The following is a 23,837-nucleotide window of genomic DNA, read 5'->3' as shown; positions in this document are numbered from 1 at the left end:
GGGCGAGCCCTCCGCCCATTTCAGCACGATGCGCACCTTCTACGGACTTGATATCCGTCGTACCTTGTACCGCAGCTGCTCTCGGTCGTAGATTTTCCTCTGCGGGACGACGTCGGGTGCAAAGCGATGGCCCAGTTTCGCCAGAATCACGCCGTTCCTCAAGCTCTCCTCCAGGTCAGTCGTTGGTGGAAGCTCCTCGTCTAAGCAGGCCTCCATCCATCTAAAATCAGTGCCCAGAATATACAAACATCGGCTTAGGAGAACTCGGGGACATCGCCACTGGCGACCTCTCACAAAGGGGGTCATTCCCCCTTCTTCAGCCTAAACAGCAAATCGAGGGGATGGGGGAGCGATGGGGAAGGGGACGTGTGATCTAACACACCCATCAACTGCTCAGCATTTTCTTCAAGGGAGAAGCTAGTTTATACTGCACATGGTTTAGGGGACCATATTGTCTAAACCAAATCCGGGGACGCATGGGGTGGGAACATAGCCAAGTAGCCAGGGCGGAAAATGCAGGTTGCGCAGCGCAGAAAGGCAACATTTTTTGGCAGCCTATATTTCAAATAGTTGCACATATAAACTGCAAATGCAGAACAAATGTGCATATAATTACCGCGGCTGTGACGTCAGACTATTGAAGTGTATTCAGGCGCCATTTATAAATAATACAACACTGTTCAGTCCATTGACTTGAAACTGTGATTAAGTCTAACGCTGTGATAAGCATATATTCCAATGAATATGGATCTAGTCTACTCGGGGATGGGTTTCGTGACATGTGTGTCCCCGGGGACACAGCACCTCATCTGGTGACTGTCCTCGGGGAAACAGGGACGTACAGCCAACCCTAACCTAATTCGATTCTGCCGTTGCTACTATGGTTGTACTTCTCTGAGCTTTCCTCTAGTTCATACACGGAGGCGCTCTCATCTGTAAACCAGACAAGCATAACGAGTTGAGGATTAGTTGAAGATCCCGCTCCCTTCTCCGTCCCGAAAGCACGGATTCACGCTGGGGGTCAGCTCCATCGGTGACTTCCTACAACTGGATGCCCTTCATTCTCGAGTCCAAACTACAAATTCGGACGGAGGAAGAGGGGAGGACCGCTCACAGTTGAGACCGATTCGGTTAGAGGAGCAGGAGTAGGCCATTCAGCCCCTCGAGCCCATTCTGCTATTTAATTTAATCGTGGCTGATATCCCTTGTTACCTTTATTTAAACAGCTGGAACGCGCTGCCTGAAAGGGCGGTGGAAGCAAATTCAATAGTAACATTCAAAAAGGGAATTGGATAAATAGTTGAAGGGAAACAATTTGCAGGGCTGTGGGGAAAGAGCAGGGGGGAGTGGGACTAATTGGAGAGCTCTTTCAAAGAGCCGGCACAGGCACGATGGGCCGAATGGCCTCCTCCTGTGTTGTATCATTCTATGATCTATCGATCCCAGGTAATTAATTCCTCTTCTGGGGGCGGGGAGGGAGGAAATCACCATGTTGGGTAACTCCAGAAGGGGGCTGGGATTGTTTGTATTTGCCCAGGTCCAGACAGACTATACGTAACCATTCGGCTTGGCATATAACAAGTGATATAAAAGAAAGAAAAGAAAAATAATCTGCATTTCTCCAGCGCCTTTCACAACCTCGGGACGTCCCAAAGCGCGTTACAGCCAAAGTAGTGTGGTCACTCTTGTAATGTAGGAACCGCGGCAGCCAATTTGCACACAGCAAGCTCCCACAAACAGCAATGAGATAAAAAAAAACAGATCATCTGTTTTAGGTGTTGGCGGAGAGATAAGTGCTGGCCAGGACACCGGGAGAGCTCCCTCTGCTCTTCGAATAGTACCATGGGATATTTTAGGTCCACCTTTTGAAGGCGGACGGGGTCTCGGTTTAATGTCTCACCCGAAAGACGGCACCGCTGACAGTGCAGCGCTCCCTCAGTACTGCACTGGGAGCGTCAGCCTGGATTATCTGAGGAAGGATGTTCTTGCCATGGAGAGAGTGCAGCGAAGATTCACCAGGCTGATACCTGGGATGGCAGGAATGACGTATGAGGAGAGATTGGGTCGATTAGGCTTATACTCGCTGGAGTTTAGAAGAATGAGAGGGGATCTCATTGAAACTTATAAAATTCTAACAGGACTAGACAGACTAGATGCAGGAAGGGTGTTCCTGATGGTCGGGGAGTCCAGAACCAGGGGTCACAGTCTAAGGATAAGGGGTAAGCCATTTAGGACTGAGATGAGATGGGATTTCTTCACCCAGAGAGTGGTGAACCTGTGGAATTCTCTACCACAAAAGGCAGTGGAGGCCAATTCATTAAATATATTCAAGAAGGAGTTAGATATATTTCTTAAGGCTAAAAGGATCAAGGGATATGGGGAGAAGGCAGGGACAGGGTACTGAGTTTGGATGATCAGCCATGATCTCATTAAATGGCGGAGCAGGCTCGAGGGACCAAATGGCCTACTCCTGCTCCTATCTTCTATGTACGGGCTCAAGTCCTCGGAGTGATACGCGAACCCACGACCTTCTGACTCGGAGGCGAGAGTGTGCTACCCATGGAGCCAAGGCTTATCCACGTGTATACTGGGAGTGAACATGATTCACCATAGCACAAGCGTGCATCGCCATGCCACTGAGAGAGAGGGACACTGATCTGTACATTGTAGGAGGTGGGCAGCAAGAAGCACTTCACTCTCTATCTCACTCACAGGCCAGTAGCTTTCATCAGCTACTGATCCAACTATCTATCAGCTCTGCACGTTTAGTTCCATGGTCTGACCTACTCCAAGGAGAAGGCCAAAGACTGCAGCCCTTTGGAAAGCCATCTCACCGTTTAGCCTCCTCCAAGTGACAGAGGTATTCGTAGGCAATGTTCTGGTGCCTGCGCTCGTCCATCTCTTCCGCGGTGAGGCGCTCATTGCCCAGAGCATCTGTCAAAAGGCAGAGAGACAAAAACACGCTCACACTATCTGACAGCAGTGTAAAAACCCTCAACAGGCTGAGCAACAAAAACACTCACATCACAGCAGCGTGTATACAATGAAAAAACAAAGGCTCGCATTTCTATCGCACCTTTCCCCACCTCAGGACGTCCCAAAGCACTTTACAGCCAATTAAGTACTTTTTTTGAAGTGTAGTCACTGCTGTAATGTAGGAAACGCAGCAGCCAATTTGCACACAGCAAGCTCCCACAAACAGCAATGTGATAATGACCAGATCATCTGTTTTTTGTGATGTTGATTGAGGGATAAATATTGGCCCCGGGACACCGGGGAGAACTTCCCCACTTCTCCGCCCCCCCCCCTCCGTCTTCTTCCAATAGCGGCCGTGGGATCTTTTACACATCCTCCCGAGAGTACAGACGGGGCCTCGGTTGAACGTCTCATCCGAAAGACGGCGCCTCTGACAGTGCAGTGCTTTCTCAGTACTGCACTGGAGTGTCAGCCTGGATTAGGGGCTCAAGTTCCTGGAGTGGGGCGCGAAACCACGACCCCCTGACTCAGAGGCGAGGGGGCTACCTCTGAATGGTCAAATATTCCACTGGTCACGTGACACACCAGGTTGCATGGCACCAGCCTGGGGAGGAGAGGACTGCCCCTGCAGTCTTGCTTGGTAAATCAACAAGTCGCCAAGCCCAATACACCCTATAGAAAGAGATTAAACAAAGAAACAACAGCAACTTGCATTTATATAGCACCTTTAACGTAGTTAACCATCGCAAGGCGCTTCACAGGAGCGATTATCAAACAAAATTTGACATCCAGCCACATAAGGAGGTATTAGGACAGGTGACCAACAGCTTGATCAAAGAGGGAGGTTTTAAGCAGCGTCTTAAAGGAGGAGAGAGAGGTAGAGATGTTTAGGGAGGGAATTCCAGAGCTTGGGGCCCAGGCGGCTGAAGGCACGGCCGCCAATGGTGGAGCGATGGAAATCGGGGGATGCGCGAGAGGCCGGAATTGGAGGAGCGCAGAGATCTCGGGGGGTTGTGGGGCTGGAGGAGGTTACAGAGATAGGGAGAGGGGGGGGGGGGGGGGGCGAGGCGATGGAGGGATTTGTAAACAAGAATGAGAATTTCAAAAACGAGGCCTTGCTTAACTGGGAGCTACAGGTCAGTGAGCACAGAAGCTGGCATGTTGTTTTGCACTTTGCTACACTTGGATGTGCAACTACGTAGGGACAAAATGTAGGGAGGTGAAGAGCCAAGTTTCCTTTTAATAATTGCTGAAAGAATCAGAGTTTGCCAAATTAGGGGTTTCCTCTAGGATTATAAGATTCTTGTAGGAATTCTTGGGTGACAGGAATTGGGCAAACTTCAATTTGTAGCCCTTCTTGTATGGAGAATAAACACCGGTTCAGATTAGTTGGGCCGTACGGCTTGTTCCTGTGCTGTATATTGTGTAATTCTAAACACTGGCAGCTCGACCGAGAGCTCTCCACTTCATAAAGTGATGATAGAGAGGCCTTGAAATTCCATTCTCTGCTATTTTAGTGCAGGCATTAATCAGTTCATTTTAAAATGGAATCTCATACAAATGCGCTCAACGGTATTCACACAGGGCAAGTTCAAGGCAACACTTGGCACAGGCTCGGTGATCAAAAGCAGATTATTTCCCCAACGGCATGAAGCAAAAATGTTGTAAATCAGTCAAAGAAATGCAGCAGCCCCCGATGGCCATGGGCCAAAGGCACCATCTGCTTGTGGATTTGAACTGCAGCAACCAGAAGGCCCCAGGTCTGGGCTCCCCTCCCTGATCATTATCCAGTGGCCCTTGCTGGGCTGGAACATGTGCTGTTGGGTGGTAACAGCATCAATCATATTAGCGATGTACCCCACAGCCGAATAGCCTGCCGACGCTGCCTGTCTATGGTCGCACGTGAAGAATGAATACTCGGGTGAGGTACCAAAGAGCTACCCAGCACCTTCAGCCGGGACAAGGAGAAAACTGGCTTTAAAAAAAACCTGAAATGGAGTATACAATGGCTTTATATACAGTGCCTTTAATATGGCTAAAAAGTCTCTTCACAGAAAAGAAAAATAGATAGCAAGGAGTAGAAGAGCTTAGTTGAAGAGATAGGCATTGAAGAGACTTTTGAAAGTGGGTAGGGAGTCAGCCGCCTGGGCCCCGAGCTCTGGAATTCCCTCCCTAAACCTCTCCGCCTCTCTCTCCTCCTTTAAGACGCTCCTTAAAACCGACCTCTTTGACCAAGCTTTTGGTCACCTGTCCTAATGTCTCCTTATGTGGCTCGGTGTCAAATTTTGTTTGATAACCGCCTATAATGTAGAAAAACACCCCATAGCGCTTCACAGCATAGTAACAAAATAAATCACTGGAGAAATCAAACCTGGAACTGACAACGGTATGGATTAGGGTTTCAGCGGCAGCGGGGAGAGGTAGGAGCAGAGGAGGGCAATGTTATGGAGGTGCAAATAGGTGTGTAACCTGGTGATGGATAGGATAAGAGGTCTGAACCTCAATTCACAGTCAGAAAACACTAAAAAACACGAGTTAGGCCACAGCTAGAATACGGTGTACAGTTCTGGTCACATTACAGGAAGGGTGTGATTGCACTAGAGAGGGTAGAGGAGATTTACCAGGATGCTGCCAGGACTGGAGAATTTTAGCGAGGAGGAAAGATTGGATCGGCTGGGGTTGTTCTCTTTGGAACAGAGGAGGATGAGGGGAGACTTAATTGAGGTGTATAAAATTATGAGGGGCCTGGATAGAGTGGATAGGAAGGATCTATTTCCCTTAGAGGGGTCAATAACCAGGGGGCAGAGATTTAGTCATTAGTAGAAGGATTAGAGGGGAGTTGAGAACTCAGAGGGTGGTGGGGGTCTGGAACTCACTGCCTGAAAGGGTGGTAGAGGCAGAAACCCTCATCACATTTTAAAAGTACTTGGACATGCACTTGAAGTGCCGTAACCTACAGGGCTATGGACCAAGAGCTGGAAAGTGGGATTGGGCTGGATAGCTCTTCCGTCCGGCATAGACACGATGGGCCGAATGGCCTCCTTCTGTGCCGTAAATTTCCATGATTACATAGAAACATAGAAGATAGGAGCAGCAGTAGGCCATTCGGCCCCTCGAGCCTGCTCCGCCATTCAGTGAGATCATGGCTGATCATCCAAATTCAGTACCCTGTCCCTGCTTTCTCCCCATATCCCTTGATCCCTTTAGCCTTAAGAAATATATCCAACTCCTTCTTGAATATATTTAATGAATTGGCCTCAACTGCCCTGTGTGGTAGAGAATTCCGCAGGTTCACCACTCTCTGGGTGAAGAAATTCCTCCTCATCTCAGTCCTAAATGGCTTACCCCTTATCCTTAGACTGTGACCCCTGGTTCTGGACTCCCCCGCCATCGGGAACATCCTTCCTGCATCTAGTCTGTCCAGTCCTGTTAGAATTTTATAAGTTTCAATGAGATCCCCTCTCATTCTTCTAAACTCCAGCAAGTATAAGCCTAATCGACCCAATCTCTCCTCATACGTCACTCCTGCCATCCCAGGTATCAGTCTGGTGAATCTTCGCTGCACTCCCTCCATGGTAAGAACATCCTTCCTCAGATAAGGCGACCAAAACTGCACACAATACTCAAGGTGCGGTCTCACCAAGGCCCTGTACAACTGCAGCAAGACATCCTTGTTCCTGTACTCGAATCCTCTCGCTACGAAGGCCAACAGACCATTTGCCTTCTTAACCGCCTGCTGCACCTGCATGCTTACCTTCAGCGACTGGTGCACAAGGACACCCAGGTCTCGTTGCACTTCCCCTTCTCCCAATCTATTGCCGTTCAGATAATAATCTGCCTTCCTGTTTTTGCCACCAAATTGGATAACCTCGCATTTATCCACATTATACTGCATTTGCCATGCATCTGCCCAATCACCCAACCTGTCCAAATCATACTGGAGTTTCTCGGCATCCTCCTCACAGCACACACGCCCACCCATACTGATCCAAAATAAGTTCCTTTTCTTGACGCCTTCCAACATTTACTGTTCGAAGCTGGTGAACACGTCTTAATTTTGCAAAATTGTCCTCCTACAGGATAAGAGAGGCACAGACTGCAGTCAGCAATATGACTTCCCTGCTTGATTTAAGCAACAAATACTTACACAGAACTGCACAGAGTGTACAGCAATGGACACTGGCCATTCAGCCCAACTGATCCATGGCGGTGTTTATGCTTCTCCCACCCTACTTCATCTCACCCTATACATCTATACTGGGCTGGCACTCCCAGTGCCAGTACTGAGGGAGCAGCGCCGCACTGGCAGAGGTGACATCTTTCAGATGAGACGTTAAACCGAGGCCGCGTCTGCCCTCTCAGGTGGACGCAAGAGATCCCACAGCATATTTCGAAGGAGTTCTTCCCGGTGTCCTGGGGCCAATATTTATCCCTCAAATCAACACCACTAAGCACAGATGATCTGGTCACCATCACATTGCTGTTTGTGGGAACTTGCTGTGCGCAAATTGGCTGCCCGCGTTTCCTACATTACAACGGTGGCTACACTTCATAAAGTACTTCATTGGCTGTAAAGCGCACTGGGACGTCCGGAGGTCATGCCAGGCGCAAAATAAATGCAAATCTTTCTTTCCTTCTATTCCTTTCTCCCTCATGCACTTATCTAACATTCCCTTAAATGGCTATCTGACTCAACCACTCCCTGTGGTAGCGAGTTCCACATTCTCGCCACTCTCTGGGTAAAGAAGTTTCTCCTGAATTCCCTCGTGGATTTATTAGTGACTGTCTTATATTCATGGCCCTTAGCTTTGATTTCTCCCCTGCAAGTGGAAACATCTTCTCTCCGTCTGGAAATGTAGTGCATGCTGAGAACAGATGCCCCAGTGTGCCGTGACCAAGGCGCAGAGTAGCTCAGCATTTTGTGGAAACTCGCAAGAGAGGTGGGCAGGGTTGATATTCCGTCAGACACACCTTTTTGAAGCCAAAACGAGGAAGACTCTTTACAAATGAACGCGATTTGGCAGGTGTGCACTAAAATTAGTGAGGAAATCAAACGACAAATTATGAATTCGCCATTTCAACAATCACTCCTTATGCAGGGGTGCACAAAGAAACAGCTTGTATGAAACATTTCCCCAATCGTCACTGGAATTAGCAGCGCAGAGTTGAATTTCACTGAATTTGACCACACTCAAGAGGCCTCAACCCCTTCCCCGTCCCTAAAACAAAATCAGATGTTAGATATTTGCCAAAAGCCAATGTTTACACACTGGGAGGGGAGTGGGGCTGCTCATTAAACACAATCTGAAGGTTTATGAGAGAGAGAGTGATCGACATTGCATTACTTAGCAGAGGGGGTCATAGATTTAAACTAACTGGTAGAAGGATTAGAGGGGAGTTGAGGAGAACTGTTTTCACCCAGAGGGTGGTGGGGGTCTGGAACTCACTGCCTGAAAGGGTGGTCGAGGCAGAAACCCTCACCGCATTTAAGAAGTACTTGGATGTGCACCTGAAGTGCCGTAACCTACAGGGCTACGGACCAAGAGCTGGACAGTGGGATTAGGCTGGATAGCTCAGACACGATGGGCCGAATGGCCTCCTTCTGTGCTGTAAATTTCTATGATTCTATATTTCTTTAGCTTAAAAAAAGCTTATAGTTAATCAACTTTTTATATATTTCCCACGTATCCCACATTACAACAGTGACCACACTCCAAAAGTACTTCATTGGCTGTAAAGCGCTTTGAGGTGTCTGGTGGTCGTGAAAGGCGCTATAGAAATGCAACTCTTTCTTTTATATTAGGAAAATGCAGCAACGGGTCTGGAAATTCATTTCAATTTTAAAATCGGTACTTTAACACTGAATTATGGTAAAACAACCATCCAGCACTTTGAATTTTTCCAGATTATGGGGTGAGAGATTCAAATCACGTGCAATTTATTTGTTTCTGATTACAGGTTCTGACAGCAATTTCAGACAACAAATCCATAGTACATTTTTTTTTAAATTGCGCCCACTTCGGAACAGGAGGAAGCCACTCAGCCCCTCGAGACTGTTCCGCCATTCAATCAGATCACAGCTGATCTGTATCTTAACTCCCATCACCCTTACCCAACAAAAATCTATCAATCTCAATTGGCCCCCAGCCTCGACAGGGGGGAAGGGGGCTGGGGAGGGAAGAGTTCCAGATTTCCACCCCCCTTTGTGTGAAGAAGTGCTTCCTGACATCACCCCTGAACGGCCTGGCTCTAATTTTAAGGTGACGCCCCCCTTGTTCTGGACTCCCCCCACCAGAGGAAATAGTTTCTCTCTCTCTACCCGATCAACTCCTTTAATCATCTTCAACACCTCGATTAGATCACCCCTTAATCTTCTAAACTCGAGGGAATACAAGCCCAGTCTGTGCAACCTGTCCTCGGAATTTAACCCCTTCTTGTCAACATTTCCATTATAAATCCCTATGCCCTTTTATAGAAACTGCCTTTGTTAACTGGTCAGGCTCCCTCTGCAAAGAAGGTGCACATAATTGGCGAGTTTGGACTGAATCTCCTATTTAAATGGCTCCATATAGTGACAACACGGTCTCGGTTTAACGCCTCATCCGAAAGACGGCACCTCCGACAGTGCGGCGCTCCCTCAGTACCGCCCCTCCGACAGTGCGGCGCTCCCTCAGTACTGCCCCTCCGACAGTGCGGCGCTCCCTCAGTACTGCCCCTCCGACAGTGCGGCGCTCCCTCAGTACCGCCCCTCCGACAGTGCAGCGCTCCCTCAGTACCGCCCCTCCGACACTCCCTCAGTACAGCCTCTCCGACAGTGCGGCGCTCCCTCAGTACTGACCCTCCAACAGTGCGGCGCTCCCTCAGTACTGGCACAGGGAGCGTCAGCCTGGATTATGGGCTCAAGTCTCTGGAGCGGGACTCGAACCCACAACCTTCTGACTTGGAGGAGTGTGTGGCCACCGGGCCACGGCACGACAGAAGTGAAAGGTTTTCCAGCTGAGCCCGCAGTCCTGAAACCTGTCAGAATAGACAAGCTCACAAGAAGAGGGTGACCATTCAGCCCATCTCAGTTCATCCATCCGGAGGGGCCCTGCACTTGGAATGCGCTGCAACAGTGACTACACTTCAGAAAGTACCTCATCGGCGGTAAAACGCTTTGGGACATCCGGTGGCAGTGAAAGGTGCTATATAAGTGCAAGTCTCTTTTTCTGTCTTGTCTGAAAGGGTGGTGGAAGCAGATTCGTTAGTAACTTTCAAAAGGGAATTGGATAAATACTTGAAGGGAAAAAATTGCAGGGCTATGGGGAAAGAGCAGGGAGTGGGACTGATTGGAGAGCTCTTTCAAAGAGCCGGCACAGGCACGGCGGGCCGAATGGCCTCCTCCTGTGCTGTGAGATTCTATGATTCCACTTGGCTCCAAGTGTAGCATCCACTTGTTTCTTAAATGATGCCAGGGTTGGTTTGGTTTTTTGCCTCCAGAGCTCTATCCGAAGGTTTATTCCACCAGGTTTCCAACATTACAACAGTGACCACACTTCAAAAACTACCTCATTGGCTGCAAAGCGCTTTGGGACGTCCTGAGGTGGTCGTGAAAGGTGCTATATAAATGCAAGTCTTTCTTTATGGAGGCTGTTGCCAAGTGCAGAATACAGAACTTCGAACTAGGGGCAACCCAACCCTGGATCCAGGGTTGCCAACTCCTGTTGGCCGAATTCCTGGAACTTTCATCGCGAGTCCTCCCACCTCCAACCGCCCTGCCCGGTCAAACAGCCTTTCCCAGCATCCCAAATATATTTATTAAAAATTACTTTAAAAAAAAAAAAATTTGTGTAAGTGTTGAAAGAAAAGGGAAATAAATGCCCAAAATTATTGTTCCAAGTGTCGCTGGCAGCAGCAGCGGCGTCCGGGAGACACTCCCGGGCAATCCGGGAGGGTTGGCAACCCCTTCTTGGACCCAATTCCACTTATTTATTGATAAGGACGTGGACAGCGGCTGCTGCGATTTGAGGACTCCCCCAAATAACTATATCAGATATAATCAATCATTCATAATTTGTGGCGCACAGAAATAAAGCAAAGGAGGGTGCATTAATCCACTTTCTACTCACACCCGCACTGACGTTTCCCGCCCGAATCCACCTCGCTCGCCATCGGTCTCTTCAGAATTTTATTTAATTTAGTGAGGGATTTTTTTTTTCCTCGCGTTTTATTTTAATTCTCCTCAGAGGTTTCACTGGAGCGGCTGCCGTCTCGAAAAGCCCGCCTAAACCTCCCAACGGCCATTCCGAGCGGCCGCTCGGCCAAGTGGGAGTGCCGGTGCCTGCCGGGAGTTGTAGTTTGGACGGGCGCCGCTCCACCGCGTCAGAGGCGGCCGAGCGGGGCGGAGCGGGACTACAGCTCCCGAGATGCAGCGCGTGACATACCCAAACGCGCCTGCGCACCCCGCTGCCTCTGGCTTGGTGGAGAGGCGGCCCTGGTCAATCGAGGCTGCGGATTGGCCAGCCTTGCCCCTATCCCGACCACGCCCCCTCCCCTCCCCAGGTGGGCGGGGCTTGTTGCCACGCCAATGGAGGCGCTCAACAACAACAACAACAGGGGACATGTTGGAATTGGACACCTTGGAGCCATCAGCACAGCCAGGCTTCTCCCTTGCATTGGTGCCAAAAAAAAACAATTATTTCTTTATCTTGAAGAGGGAAAGTTGCAGAATCCTGTCTCTCTCTCTCTGAGGTAAGGCAGCAGAAAGCAACGGGGGAGGGAAATGGCTTTGGTGGCAAAAACAGGAAGGCAGATTATTATCTGAACGGCAATAGATTGGGAGAAGGAGAAGTGCAACGAGACCTGGGTGTTATTGTGCACCAGTCGCTGAAGGTAAGCATGCAGGGGCAGCAGGCGGTTAAGAAGGCAAATGGTATGATAGCAAAATACTGCAGATGCTGGAAATCCGAAATAACAACAGAAAATGAGTCCGGAAGGCTGCAAAGTACCGTGTAAGTGCAGGAGATGTAACACCTGTCCCTATACCTCCCCCCTTCCCACTGTCCAGGGCCCCAAACACCCCTTCCAGGTGAAACAGCGATTTACTTGGACTTCTTGCAATCTAGTATACTGTATTCGCTGCTCACGATGCGGTCTCCTCTACATTGGGGAGACCAAACGCAGATTGGGTGACCGTTTTGCGGAACACCTCCGTTCAGTCCGTAAGGGTGACCCCGAGCTTCCGGTCGCCTGTCATTTTAATTCACTGCTCCATTCCCACTCGGACCTCACCGTCCTTGGCCTCTTGCATTGTTTCCCGGAAGCTCCACGTAAACTCGAGGAACAGCACCTCATCTTCCGATTAGGCACTTTACAGCCTTCTGGACTCAATATCGAGTTCAACAATTTCAGATCATAACCTCGGCCCCTATTACATTTTTACTTATATTTTTTATCCACCCCTTTGTTTTGGTTTTTCCCTTTCCCCCCTCCTTTCCTTTTTTTTCTGCCTCCCACATGGCAGCTGTCTCCCATTCTGTCAGAACATTTCACACCTAATCTAGAGCCATCTTTTGTCTCCACTAGTCCTATCACCATCTCGTCTCGTTTTGAATCCCTCTTAATGTCTCTTCACTTCTTTTGTCCTATCCCAGCCCTGCCTTTCGATCTATTTCATTTCCTTTCCAGTTTTGAAAAAGGGTTTCGACCCGAAACGTCGACTCTAATTTCTCTCCACGGATGTTGCCTGGCTTGCTGAGTTTTTCCAGCATTTTCTGTTGTTATTAAGGCAAATGGTATGTTGGCCTTCGAAGCGAGAGGGTTCGAGTACAGGAGCAAGGATGTCTTGCTGCAGTTGTACAGGGCCTTGGTGAGACCACATCTTGAGTATTGTGTGCAGTTTTGGTCGCCTTATCTGAGGAAGGATGTTCTTGCCATGGAGGGAGTGCAGCGAAGATTCACCAGGCTGATACCTGGGATGGCAGGAATGACGTATGAGGAGAGATTGGGTCGATTGGGCTTATATTCGCTAGAGTTTAGAAGAATGAGAGGGGATCTCATTGAAACTTATAATATTCTAACAGGACTGGACAGACTAGATGCAGGAAGGATGTTCCCGATGGTCGGGGAGTCCAGAACCAGGGGTCACAGTCTAAGGATAAGGGGTAAGCCATTTAGGACTGAGATGAGGAGGAATTTCTTCACCCAGAGAGTGGTGAACCTGTGGAATTCTCTACCACAGAAGGCAGTTGAGGCCAATTCATTAAATATATTCAAGAAGGAGTTGGATATATTTCTTAAGGCTAAAGGAATCAAGGGATATGGGGAGAAAGCAGGGACAGGGTACTGAATTTGGATGACCAGCCATGATCTCATTGAATGGCGGAGCAGGCTCGAGGGTCGAATGGCCTACTCCTGCTCCTATCTTCTATGTTTCTATGAGAGGGCAGAAAATGCTGGAAAAACTCAGCAGGCCAGGCAACATCCGTGGAGGGAAATTAGAGTGACGTTTCGGGTCTAGCCCTTTTTCAAGCTGGAAAGGAAATAAAATAGATTGAAGGCAGGTCTGCGATAGAACAAAAGAAGTAAAAGAAGTAAAAGAGACATTAAGAAGTATTCAAAACCAGACGGGATGGTAATAGGACAGTGGAGACAAAAGACGGCTGAGATTAGGTGTGAAGTGTACTGGCAGGATGGGAGACAGTTGCCGTGTGGGAGAGAGGTAAAAAAAGGAAAGTGGGGGGGGAGGGAAGATCCAAAACAAAGGGGTGGAAAAATTTTTTAAGTAAAAATGTAATAGGTGCCGAGGTTATGATCTGAAATTGTTGAACTCGATTTTGAGTCTGGAAGGCTGCAAAGTGCCTAATCGGAAGATGAGGTGCTGTTCCTCGAGTTTACGCTGAGCTTCCATGGAACAATACAAGAGGCCAAGGACGGTGAGGTCCGAGTGGGAGTGGGGCGGTGAATTAAAGTGACAGGCCACCGGAAGCTCGGCGTCACCCTTACGGACTGAACGGAGGTGTTCCGCAAAGCGGTCACCCAATCTGCGTTTGGTCTCCCCAATGTAGAGGAGACCGCATCGTGAGCAGCGAATACAGTATACTAGATTGCAAGAAGTACAAGTAAATCGCTGTTTCACCTGGGAGGGGTGTTTGGGGCCCTGGACAGTGGGAAGGGGGGAAGAATAGGGGCAGGTGTTACATCTCCTGCGCTTGCATGGGAAGGTGCCAGGCGAAGGGGAAGGGCTGTTGGGGGTGATAGAGGAGTGGACTAGGGTGTCTCGGAGGGAGCGGTCCCTACGGAATGCTGAAAGGGGAGAGGAGGGGAAGATGTGTTTGGTGGTGGGATCACTTTGGAGGTAGCAGAAATGGTGGAGGATGATCTGTTGGATGTGGAGGCTGGTGGGGTGAAAGGTAAGGACAAGGGGAACCCTATCGTGGTTCCGGGAGGGAGGGGCAGGAGTGAGGGCAGAAGTGCGGGAGATAGAACGGACACGGTCGAGGGCCGTGTCAACCACGGTAGAGGGGAATCCTCGGTTGCGGAAAAAGGAAGACATGTCGGAAGCACTGGTGTGGAAGGTGGCATCGTCGGAGCAGATACGGCGGAGACGGAGAAACTGGGAGAATGGAATAGAATCCTTACAGGAGGCAGGGTGGGAGGAAGTGTAGTCCAGGTAGCTGTGGCAGTCAGTGGGCTTGTAGTGAATATTGGTCGATAACCTATCTCCAGAGATGGAGACGGAGAAGTCTCCTCTGACAGTGCAGCGCTCCCTCAGGATTGCCAGCCTAGATTATTTTGTGCTCAAGTCTCTGGAGTGGGAGTCGAACCCACAACCTTTGGGATAAACTCTGTGGTGAAAGCTTAGTTAGCGTAGTTTGTGTTGATGCCCTCTTGACTGACACTGTGCCCACTGACGCCCTCGGGCGCCAGTAAATAATGGAGAGACAGCGAGAATCTTCCCATCAATGGGGAATGGGTGAGCCAACCATGCCTAAAGGCTCAGAAAACCATCCCTAATGAAAGAGCCGAATCGTCCATCTCCCTTTCTTCTCTATTTTATTTTATGCTGTCACGTGGCTTGTAACTTTCCGCCCATTCCTGGCAGTAACCAAGCAGGGGGGTGGGGGGGGGGGGGAAGCGGGCGGGGGCCAGAATTGGGGTGGGCAGGAGATGGGATCAAGGCTCGGGTTCTGGTGTTTGATTTATTAATGCTGAAAATTCATAAATATCTCATGTCTGACACCATTGGCGATAGAGGGGAAAGGGCAACCGATCAGTTTTTGTTTTCTTGTCAGCCTGGTTCAGTTGGTAGCACTCTTGCCCCCTCCAGGGCCATTCTACCATTCGTCAGTCATCCTTGGTCTAATGTCCATTCCCCACCTCCCTACACCCCACCACCGGCGGCCGTGCCTGCAGCCTCCTCAGTGCCACTCTCTGGAACTCCCTCCTTAAACCCGATTGGCTTATACTCGCTGGAGTTTAGAAGAATGAGAGGGGGTCTCATTGAAAGGTATAAAATTCTGACAGGGCTAGACAGACTGGATGCAGGGAGGGTGTTTCCCCCTGGCTGGGGGGGGGTCTAGAACGAGGGGTCACAGTCTCAGGATACGGGGTAGGACATTTAGGACTGAGATGAGGAGAAATGTCTTCACTCAGAGGGTGGTGAACCTGTGGAATTCTGTACCACAGAAAGCTGTGGAGGCCAAGTCATTGAATCTATTTAAAGGAGATCGATAGATTTCTAGACACAAAAGGCATCAAGGGGTATGGGGAGAGAGCGGGAACATGGTATTGAGATAGAGGATCAGCCATGATCTCATTGAATGGCGGAGCAGGCTCGAAGGGCCGAATGGCCGACTCCTGCTCCTATTTTTCTATGTTTCTATGAGACTCGCATCTCTACAGCACAATTTCACCACCTCAGGACGGACCAAAGCGTTTTTACAGCCAACTAAGTACTTTTTTTTCTCAAGGCTGTTGTAATGCGGGAATCGCGGCAGCCGATTTGCGCACAGCAAGCTCCCACAAACAGCAATGTGATAATGACCGGATCAACTGTTTTAGTGATGTTGGTTGAGGGATAAATATTGGCCCCAGGACTCAGGGGAGAACTCCCCCTGCTCTTCTTCCAATAGTGGCCGTGGGATCTTTTACGCAGTTTAGGATTCAGCAAAGGAGGACAAAGGGATTAATTAAGAGGGGGAAAATAGAGTATGAGAGTAAGCTTGCAGGGAACATAAAAACTGACTGTAAAAGCTTTTATAGATATGTGAAGAGAAAAAGATTGGTGAAGTCAAGCGTAGGTTCCTTGCAGTCAGAATCAGGGGAATTTATAATGGGGAACAAAGAAATGGCAGACCAATTAAATATATATTTTGGTTCTGTCTTCAGAAAGGAGGACACAAATAACCTTCCAGAGATGTCGGGGAACATAGGGTCTAATGAGAGGGAGGAACTGAAAGAAATCAGTATCTGTAGGGAAATGGTGTTAGGGAAATTGATGGAATTGAAGGCCGATAAATCCCCAGGGCCTGATAATCTACATCCTAGGGTATTTAAGGAAGTGGCCCTAGAAATAGTAGATGCATTGCTGGTCATCTTCCATAATTCGATAGACTCTGGAACAGTTCCCATGGATTGGAGGGTAGCTAATGTTACCCCACTATTCAAAAAGGTGGTAGAGAGAAAACGGGGAATTACAGACCGGTAAGCCTGACATTGGTGTGGGGAAAATGCTAGAGTCCATTATAAAAGATGTAATAGCAGAGCACTTGGAAAGCAGTGACAGGATCGGACAAAGTCAACATGGATTTACAGAAGGTAAATCGTGCTTGACTAATCTACTGGAATTTTTTGAGGATGTAACTGGTAAAATAGATAAGGGAGAACCAGTGGATGTGGTGTATTTGGACTTTCAGAAAGCTTTCGATAAGGTCCCGCATAAGAGATTAGTGTGTAAAGTTAAGGCACATGGGATTGGGGGCAAGGTACTGACTTGGATAGAGAACTGGTTGGCGGACAGGAAGCAAAGAGTTGGAATAAACGGGTCTTTTTCCGAGTGGCAGGCAGTGACTAGTGGGGTACCGCAGGGATCGGTGCTAGGACCCCAGCTATTCACAATATATATTAATGATCTAGACGAGGGAACTAGATGTAATATTTCCAAGATTGCAGACGAGACAAAGCTGGGTGGGCGTGTGTGCTGTGAGGAGGATGCCGAGAAACTCCAGTGTGATTTGGACAGGTTGAGTGATTGGGCAGATGCATGGCAGATGCAGTATAATGTGGATAAATGCGAGGTTATCCACTTTGGTGGCAAAAACAGGAAGGCAGATTATTATCTGAACGGCAATAGATTGGGAGAAGGGGAAGTGCAACGAGACCTGGGTGTCCTTGTGCACCAGTCGCTGAAGGTAAGCATGCAGGTGCAGCAGGCGGTTAAGAAGGCAAATGGTATGTTGGCCTTCGTAGCGAGAGGGTTCAAGTACAGGAACTAGGATGTCTTGCTGCAGTTGTACAGGGCCTTGGTGAGACCACACCTTGAGTATTGTGTGCAGTTTTGGTCGCCTTATCTGAGGAAGGATGTTCTTGCCATGGAGGGAGTGCAGCGAAGATTCACCAGACTGATACCTGGGATGGCAGGAATGACGTATGAGGAGAGATTGGGTCGATTGGGCTTATACTCACTGGAGTTTAGAAGAATGAGAGGGGATCTCATTGAAACTTATAAAATTCTAACAGGACCAGACAGACTAGATGCAGGAAGGATGTTCCCGATGGCGGGGGAGTCCAGAACCAGGGGTCACAGTCTAAGGATAAGGGGTAAGCCATTTAGGACAGAGATGGAGGAGGAATTTCTTCACCCAGAGAGTGGTGAACCTGTGGAATTCTCTACCACAGAAGGCGGTGGAGGCCAATTCATTAAATATATTCAAGAAGGAGTTAGATATATTTCTTAAGGCTAAAGGGATCAAGGGATATGGGGAGAAGGCAGGGACCGGGTACTGAATTTGGATGATCAGCCATGATCTCATTGAATGGCGGAGCAGGCTCGAGGGGCCGAATGGCCGACTCCTGCTGCTATCTTCTATGTTTCTATGTTTTAGACTGGAAACAAAGAAAGGTTCACCAGACTGATTCCTGGGATGGCAGGACTGTCGTATGAGGAGAGATTGGGTCGACTAGGCCTGTATTCACTAGAGTTTAGAAGAATGAGAGGGGATCTCATGAAACGTATAAAATTCTGACAGGGCTAGGCAGACTGGATGCAGGGAGGATGTTTCCCCTGGCTGGGGGGTGTCTAGAACGAGGGGTCACTGTCTCAGGATACGGGGTAGGACATTTAGGACTGAGATGAGGAGAAATTTCTTCACTCAGAGGGTGGTGAACCTGTGGAATTCTCTACCACAGAAGGCTGTGGAGGCCAAGTCACTGAATATATTTAAGAAGGAGATAGATAGATTTCTAGACACAAAAGGCATCAAGGGGTATGGGGAGAGAGCGGGAATTAGATATATTATAACTGTCACCATCAATGATGCTGTACCTCAGCCAGGCTAACATCACTAAAACAGATTACCTGGTCATTATCACATTGCTGTTTGTGGGATCTTGCTGTGCGCAAATTGGCTGCCGCGTTTCCTACATTACAACAGTGACTACACTTCAAAAATGTACTTCATTGGCTGTAACGCGCTTTGGGACGTCCTGGGGTGGTGAAAGGCGCTAGAGAAATGCAAGTTCTTTCTTTCAGAGTTGTACTCGGAGGGTTAATGTTCTGTCCGCTCTCGGCAGGTTCAGCCCAGGACACCGGACCATGGCTTCCGAAGTGGCGAGTCCACCTGAGCCACCGTGCGCCAGCCCAGCCCAGCTCGGAGCAAAGAAGAAGAGCTCAAAGAGGAAGAAGCATCAGAATGGAAGCGAGGCGGCAGAAGGCGACCAGGACCCACTGGAAGTGCAGGCCGAGATCGAGAGCCTCACCAAAGTCGGGAGCCAGGCTCTGGCTCAGGAGCGTTCCGAGGAGGCGCTGGCCGCTTTCAAGAAGGCCTTCCTCGTCTCGCTGGAGGCCCGGGAGCAGCGGGTGCGGCGAGCCTGCGCCTTCAACCTGGGCGCCGCCTACGTGGCCTCGGGCAGGCCGGAGAAGGGCCTGGACTTCCTGCTGCGGTCGCAGCCGGCCGAGGGCGGGGAGAGGCGGGGCGACCTACACTTCAACCTGGGGCTGGCCCGCGAGGGGCTGGGGGAGCCGGAGCGTGCCGTCGAGCACTACCAGCAGGCCTTGGTCCACTACCAGAGCCAGCCAGGCCCAGGCGAGGCAGACACCCACATGAAGCTGGCCAGCTGCCAGGCCCGGGCGGGGGAGCCGGCACAGGCCGGGCGCGGCTTCCGGCGGGCGGGCCAGGCCTACCGGCAGGCGGGCAGCCCGGACCTGGCCGCCGTCGCCCTCAACGAGGCCGCCAGCCACATGCTGCAGGGCCAGCAGTTCACCGCCGCCGAGATCGCCGAGGTCTTAAACGAATGCCGGACCGTCTGCGGCAACATACAGAACAAAGTCCTGCTCGGTGAGCGCGCTTTCCCGCTTTAGTGTGCCACTTTCCACAGAATCCGAGAAATTTACGGCACAGAAGGAGGCCATTCGGCCCATCGTGTCCGCGCCGGCCGACAAAGAGCCGCCCAGCCTAATCCCACTTTCCAGCTCTTGGTCCGTAGCCCTGCAAGTTACGGCTCTTCAAGTACATATCCAAGTACTTTTTAAATGTGATGAGGGTTTCTGCCTCGACCACCCTTTCAGGCAGTGAGTTCCAGACCCCCACCACCCTCTGGGTGAAGAAAGTTCTCCTCAACTCCCCTCTAATCCTTCTCCCAATTACTTTAAATCTCTGCCCCCTGGTTATTGACCCCTCTGCTAAGGGAAATAGGTCCTTCCTATCCACTCTATCGAGGCCCCTCATAATTTTATACATCTCAATTAAAAGAGGGTTTAGGGTTAGGGGTTTGAAAGAGGTGGCTATAGAGATAGTGGATGCATTGGTTGTCATCTTCCAAAATTCCATTGATTCTGCGGATTGTAAGGTAGCAAATGTAGCCCCACTATTTAAGAAAGGAGGGAGAGAGAAAACGGGGAACTACAGACCAGTTAGCCTGACATCAGTCGTAGGGAAAATGCTAGAATCTATTATTAAGGACGTGGTAACAGGGCACTTAGAAAATAATAATAGGATTGGGCGGAGTCAACACGGATTTATGAAAGGGAAATCATGTTTGGCGAATCTGTTAGAGTTTTTTGAGGTTGTAACCAGCAGAATAGATAAGGGGGAACCAGTGGATGTGGTGTATTTGGATTTTCAGAAGGCGTTCGATAAGGTGCCACACAAGAGGTTATTAAACAAAATTAGGGCTCATGGGATTGGAGATAATATACTAGCATGGATTGAGGATTGGTTAACGGACAGAAAACAGAGAGTAGGAATAAACGGGTCATTTTCGGGTTGGCAGGCTGTAACTAGTGGGGTACCGCAAGGATCAGTACTCGGGCCTCAGCTATTCACAATCTACAACAATGATTTGGATGAGGGGACCAAATGTAATATATCCAAGTTTGTTGATGATACAAAGCTGGGTGGGAACGTAAGTTGTGAGGAGGATGCAAGGAGGCTTCAAGGGGATATAGACAGGCTAAGTGAGTGGGCAAGAACATGGCAAATGGAATATAATGTGGGGAGATGTCAGATGGGAGATTTGGTAGCAAAAATAGAAAAGCAAAGATTGGGAAATGTTGGTGTTCAGAGGGACCTGGGTGTCCTTGTACATGAATCACTGAAAGTTAACAAGCAGGTACAGCAAGCAGTTAGGAAAGCAAATAGTATGTTGGCCTTTATTACAAGAGGATTTGAGTTTAAGAGTAAAGATGTCTTACTACAATTATATAGGGCCCTGGTGAGACTACACCTGGAGCATTGTGGACAGTTTTGGCCTCCTTAGCTAAGGAAGGATATACTTGCCATAGAAGGTGTGCAACGAAGGTTCACCAGACTGGTTCCTGGGATGGGGGGATTGTTCCATGAGGAGAGATTGAGTAAACGAGGCCGATATTCTCTGCAGAAATAGTGCCATGGGATCTTTTACGTCCACCTGAGAGAGCAGACGGCCTCGGTTTAACGTCTCATCCAAAATACGGCACCACCGACACTGCAGCGCTCCCTCAGCACTGACCCTCCGACAGTGCGGCGCTCCCTCAGCACTGACCCTCCGACAGTGCGGCGCTCCCTCAGTACTGCCCCTCCGACAGTGTGGCGCTCCCTCAGCACTGACCCTCCGACAGTGTGGCGCTCCCTCAGTACTGCCCCTCCGACAGTGCGGCGCTCCCTCAGCACTGACCCTCCGACAGTGCGGCGCTCCCTCAGCACTGACCCTCCGACAGTGCGGCGCTCCCTCAGTACTGCCCCTCCGACAGTGCGGCGCTCTCTCAGTACTGCCCCTCCGACAGTGCGGCGCTCCCTCAGCACTGACCCTCCGACAGTGCAGCGCTCCCTCAGCACTGACCCTCCGACAGTGCAGCGCTCCCTCAGCACTGACCCTCCGACAGTGCAGCGCTCCCTCAGCACTGACCCTCCGACAGTGCAGCGCTCCCTCAGTACTGACCCTCCGACAGTGCAGCGCTCCCTCAGCACTGACCCTCCGACAGTGCAGCGCTCCCTCAGTACTGCCCCTCCGACAGTGCAGCGCTCCCTCAGCACTGCCCCTCTGACAGTGCAGCGCTCCCTCAGCACTGACCCTCCGACAGTGCAGCGCTCCCTCAGTACTGCCCCTCCGACAGTGCGGCGCTCCCTCAGTACTGCCCCTCCGACAGTGCGGCGCTCTCTCAGTACTGCCCCTCCGACAGTGCGGCGCTCCCTCAGCACTGACCCTCCGACAGTGCAGCGCTCCCTCAGCACTGACCCTCCGACAGTGCAGCGCTCCCTCAGCACTGACCCTCCGACAGTGCAGCGCTCCCTCAGCACTGACCCTCCGACAGTGCAGCGCTCCCTCAGTACTGACCCTCCGACAGTGCAGCGCTCCCTCAGCACTGACCCTCCGACAGTGCAGCGCTCCCTCAGTACTGCCCCTCCGACAGTGCAGCGCTCCCTCAGCACTGCCCCTCTGACAGTGCAGCGCTCCCTCAGCACTGACCCTCCGACAGTGCAGCGCTCCCTCAGCACTGACCCTCCGACAGTGCAGCGCTCCCTCAGCACTGACCCTCCGACAGTGCAGCGCTCCCTCAGCACTGACCGTCCGACAGTGCAGCGCTCCCTCAGTACTGCCCCTCTGACAGTGCAGCGCTCCCTCAGCACTGCCCCTCTGACAGTGCAGCGCTCCCTCAGCACTGCCCCTCTGACAGTGCAGCGCTCCCTCAGTACTGCCCCTCCGACAGTGCGGCGCTCCCTCAGTACCGCCCCTCTGACAGTGCAGCGCTCCCTCAGCACTGCCCCTCTGACAGTGCAGCGCTCCCTCAGTACTGCCCCTCCGACAGTGCGGCGCTCCCTCAGTACTGCCCCTCTGACAGTGCAGCGCTCCCTCAGCACTGCCCCTCTGACAGTGCGGCGCTCCCTCAGTACTGCCCCTCCGACAGTGCGGCGCTCCCTCAGTACTGCCCCTCCGACAGTGCGGCGCTCCCTCAGTACTGCCCCTCCGACAGTGCAGCGCTCCCTCAGTACTGCCCCTCCGACAGTGCAGCGCTCCCTCAGTACTGCCCCTCCGACAGTGCGGCTCTCCCTCAGTACTGCCCCTCCGACTGTGCAGCGCTCCCTCAGCACTGCCCCTCTGACAGTGCAGCGCTCCCTCAGTACTGCCCCTCCGACAGTGCGGCGCTCCCTCAGTACTGACCCTCTGATGGTGCAGCGCTCCCTCAGTACTGACTCTCCGACAGTGCAGCGCTCCCTCAGTGCTGCCCCTCCGACAGTGCGGCGCTCCCTCAGTACTGCCCCTCCGACAGTGCGGCACTCCCTCAGTACTGCCCCTCCGACAGTGCAACGCTCCCTCAGTACTGCCCCTCCGACAGTGCCGCGCTCCCTCAGTACTGCCCCTCCGACAGTGTGGCGCTCCCTCAGTACTGCCCCTCCGACAGTGCGGCGCTCCCTCGGTACCACCCCTCCGACAGTGCGGTGCCCCCTCAGTACCGCCCCTCCGACAGTGCGGTGTTCCCTCAGTACTGCCCCTCCGACAGTGCGGCGCTCCCTCAGTACTGCCCCTCCGACAGTGCGGCGCTCCCTCAGTAACGCCCCTCCGACAGTGCGGTGCTCCCTCAGTACTGCCCCTCCGACAGTGCGGCGCTCCCTCAGTAACGCCCCTCCGACAGTGCGGCGCTCCCTCAGTACTGCCTCTCCGACAGTGCGGCGCTCCATCAGTAACGCCCCTCCGACAGTGCGGCGCTCCCTCAGTACCGCCCCTCCAACAGTGCGGCGCTCCCTCAGTACTGTTCCTCCAACAGTGCAGCGCTCCCTCAGTACCGCCCCTCCGACAGTGCGGCGCTCCCTCAGTACTGCCCCTCCGACAGTGCGGCGCTCCCTCAGTACTGCCCCTCCGACAGTGCGGTGCTCCCTCAGTACTGCCCCTCCGACAGTGCGGCGCTCCCTCAGTACCGCCCCTCCGACAGTGCGGCGCTCCCTCAGTACTGCCCCTCCGACAGTGCGGCACTCCCTCAGTACCGCCCCTCCGACAGTGCGGCGCTCCCTCAGTACTGCCCCTCCGACAGTGCGGCGCTCCCTCAGTACTGCCCCTCCGACAGTGCGGCGCTCTCTCAGCACTGCCCCTCCGACAGTGCGGCGCTCCCTCAGTACCGCCCCTCCGACAGTGCGGCGCTCCCTCAGTACTGCCCCTCCGACAGTGCGGCGCTCCCTCAGTACTGCCCC

At 51.4% G+C, this 23,837-nt stretch overlaps 2 protein-coding genes across 2 annotated transcripts in view; one reads left to right on the top strand and one right to left on the bottom strand.

Moving 5' to 3' along the window:
* The window catches only part of iqgap3 (IQ motif containing GTPase activating protein 3), a 123,471-nt gene extending 112,220 nt beyond the window's left edge, over positions 1–11,251 (bottom strand). The window contains exons 1-3 of the mRNA XM_085978748.1: positions 11,085–11,251; positions 2,835–2,934; positions 64–220 (exon numbers count right to left, since the gene is read on the bottom strand). Coding sequence (XP_085834874.1) covers positions 64–220; positions 2,835–2,934; positions 11,085–11,127 — 300 coding nt within the window. The 5' untranslated portion in view covers positions 11,128–11,251. The remainder of the gene's footprint in view (positions 1–63; positions 221–2,834; positions 2,935–11,084) is intronic.
* A 7,506-nt stretch (positions 11,252–18,757) lies between these two features.
* The window catches only part of ttc24 (tetratricopeptide repeat domain 24), a 42,972-nt gene continuing 37,892 nt past the window's right edge, over positions 18,758–23,837 (top strand). The window contains exon 1 of the mRNA XM_085978747.1: positions 18,758–19,511. Within this exon, the coding sequence (XP_085834873.1) occupies positions 18,770–19,511 (742 nt within the window). The 5' untranslated portion in view covers positions 18,758–18,769. The remainder of the gene's footprint in view (positions 19,512–23,837) is intronic.

The sequence above is a fragment of the Somniosus microcephalus genome, unplaced genomic scaffold, assembly GCF_052327205.1.
Source record: "Somniosus microcephalus isolate GS21.2 unplaced genomic scaffold, FLI_Smic_1.0 unresolved_chr7, whole genome shotgun sequence".
NCBI classification, from domain to species: domain Eukaryota; kingdom Metazoa; phylum Chordata; class Chondrichthyes; order Squaliformes; family Somniosidae; genus Somniosus; species Somniosus microcephalus.
This window is presented reverse-complemented; position numbering and strand designations above follow the sequence as displayed.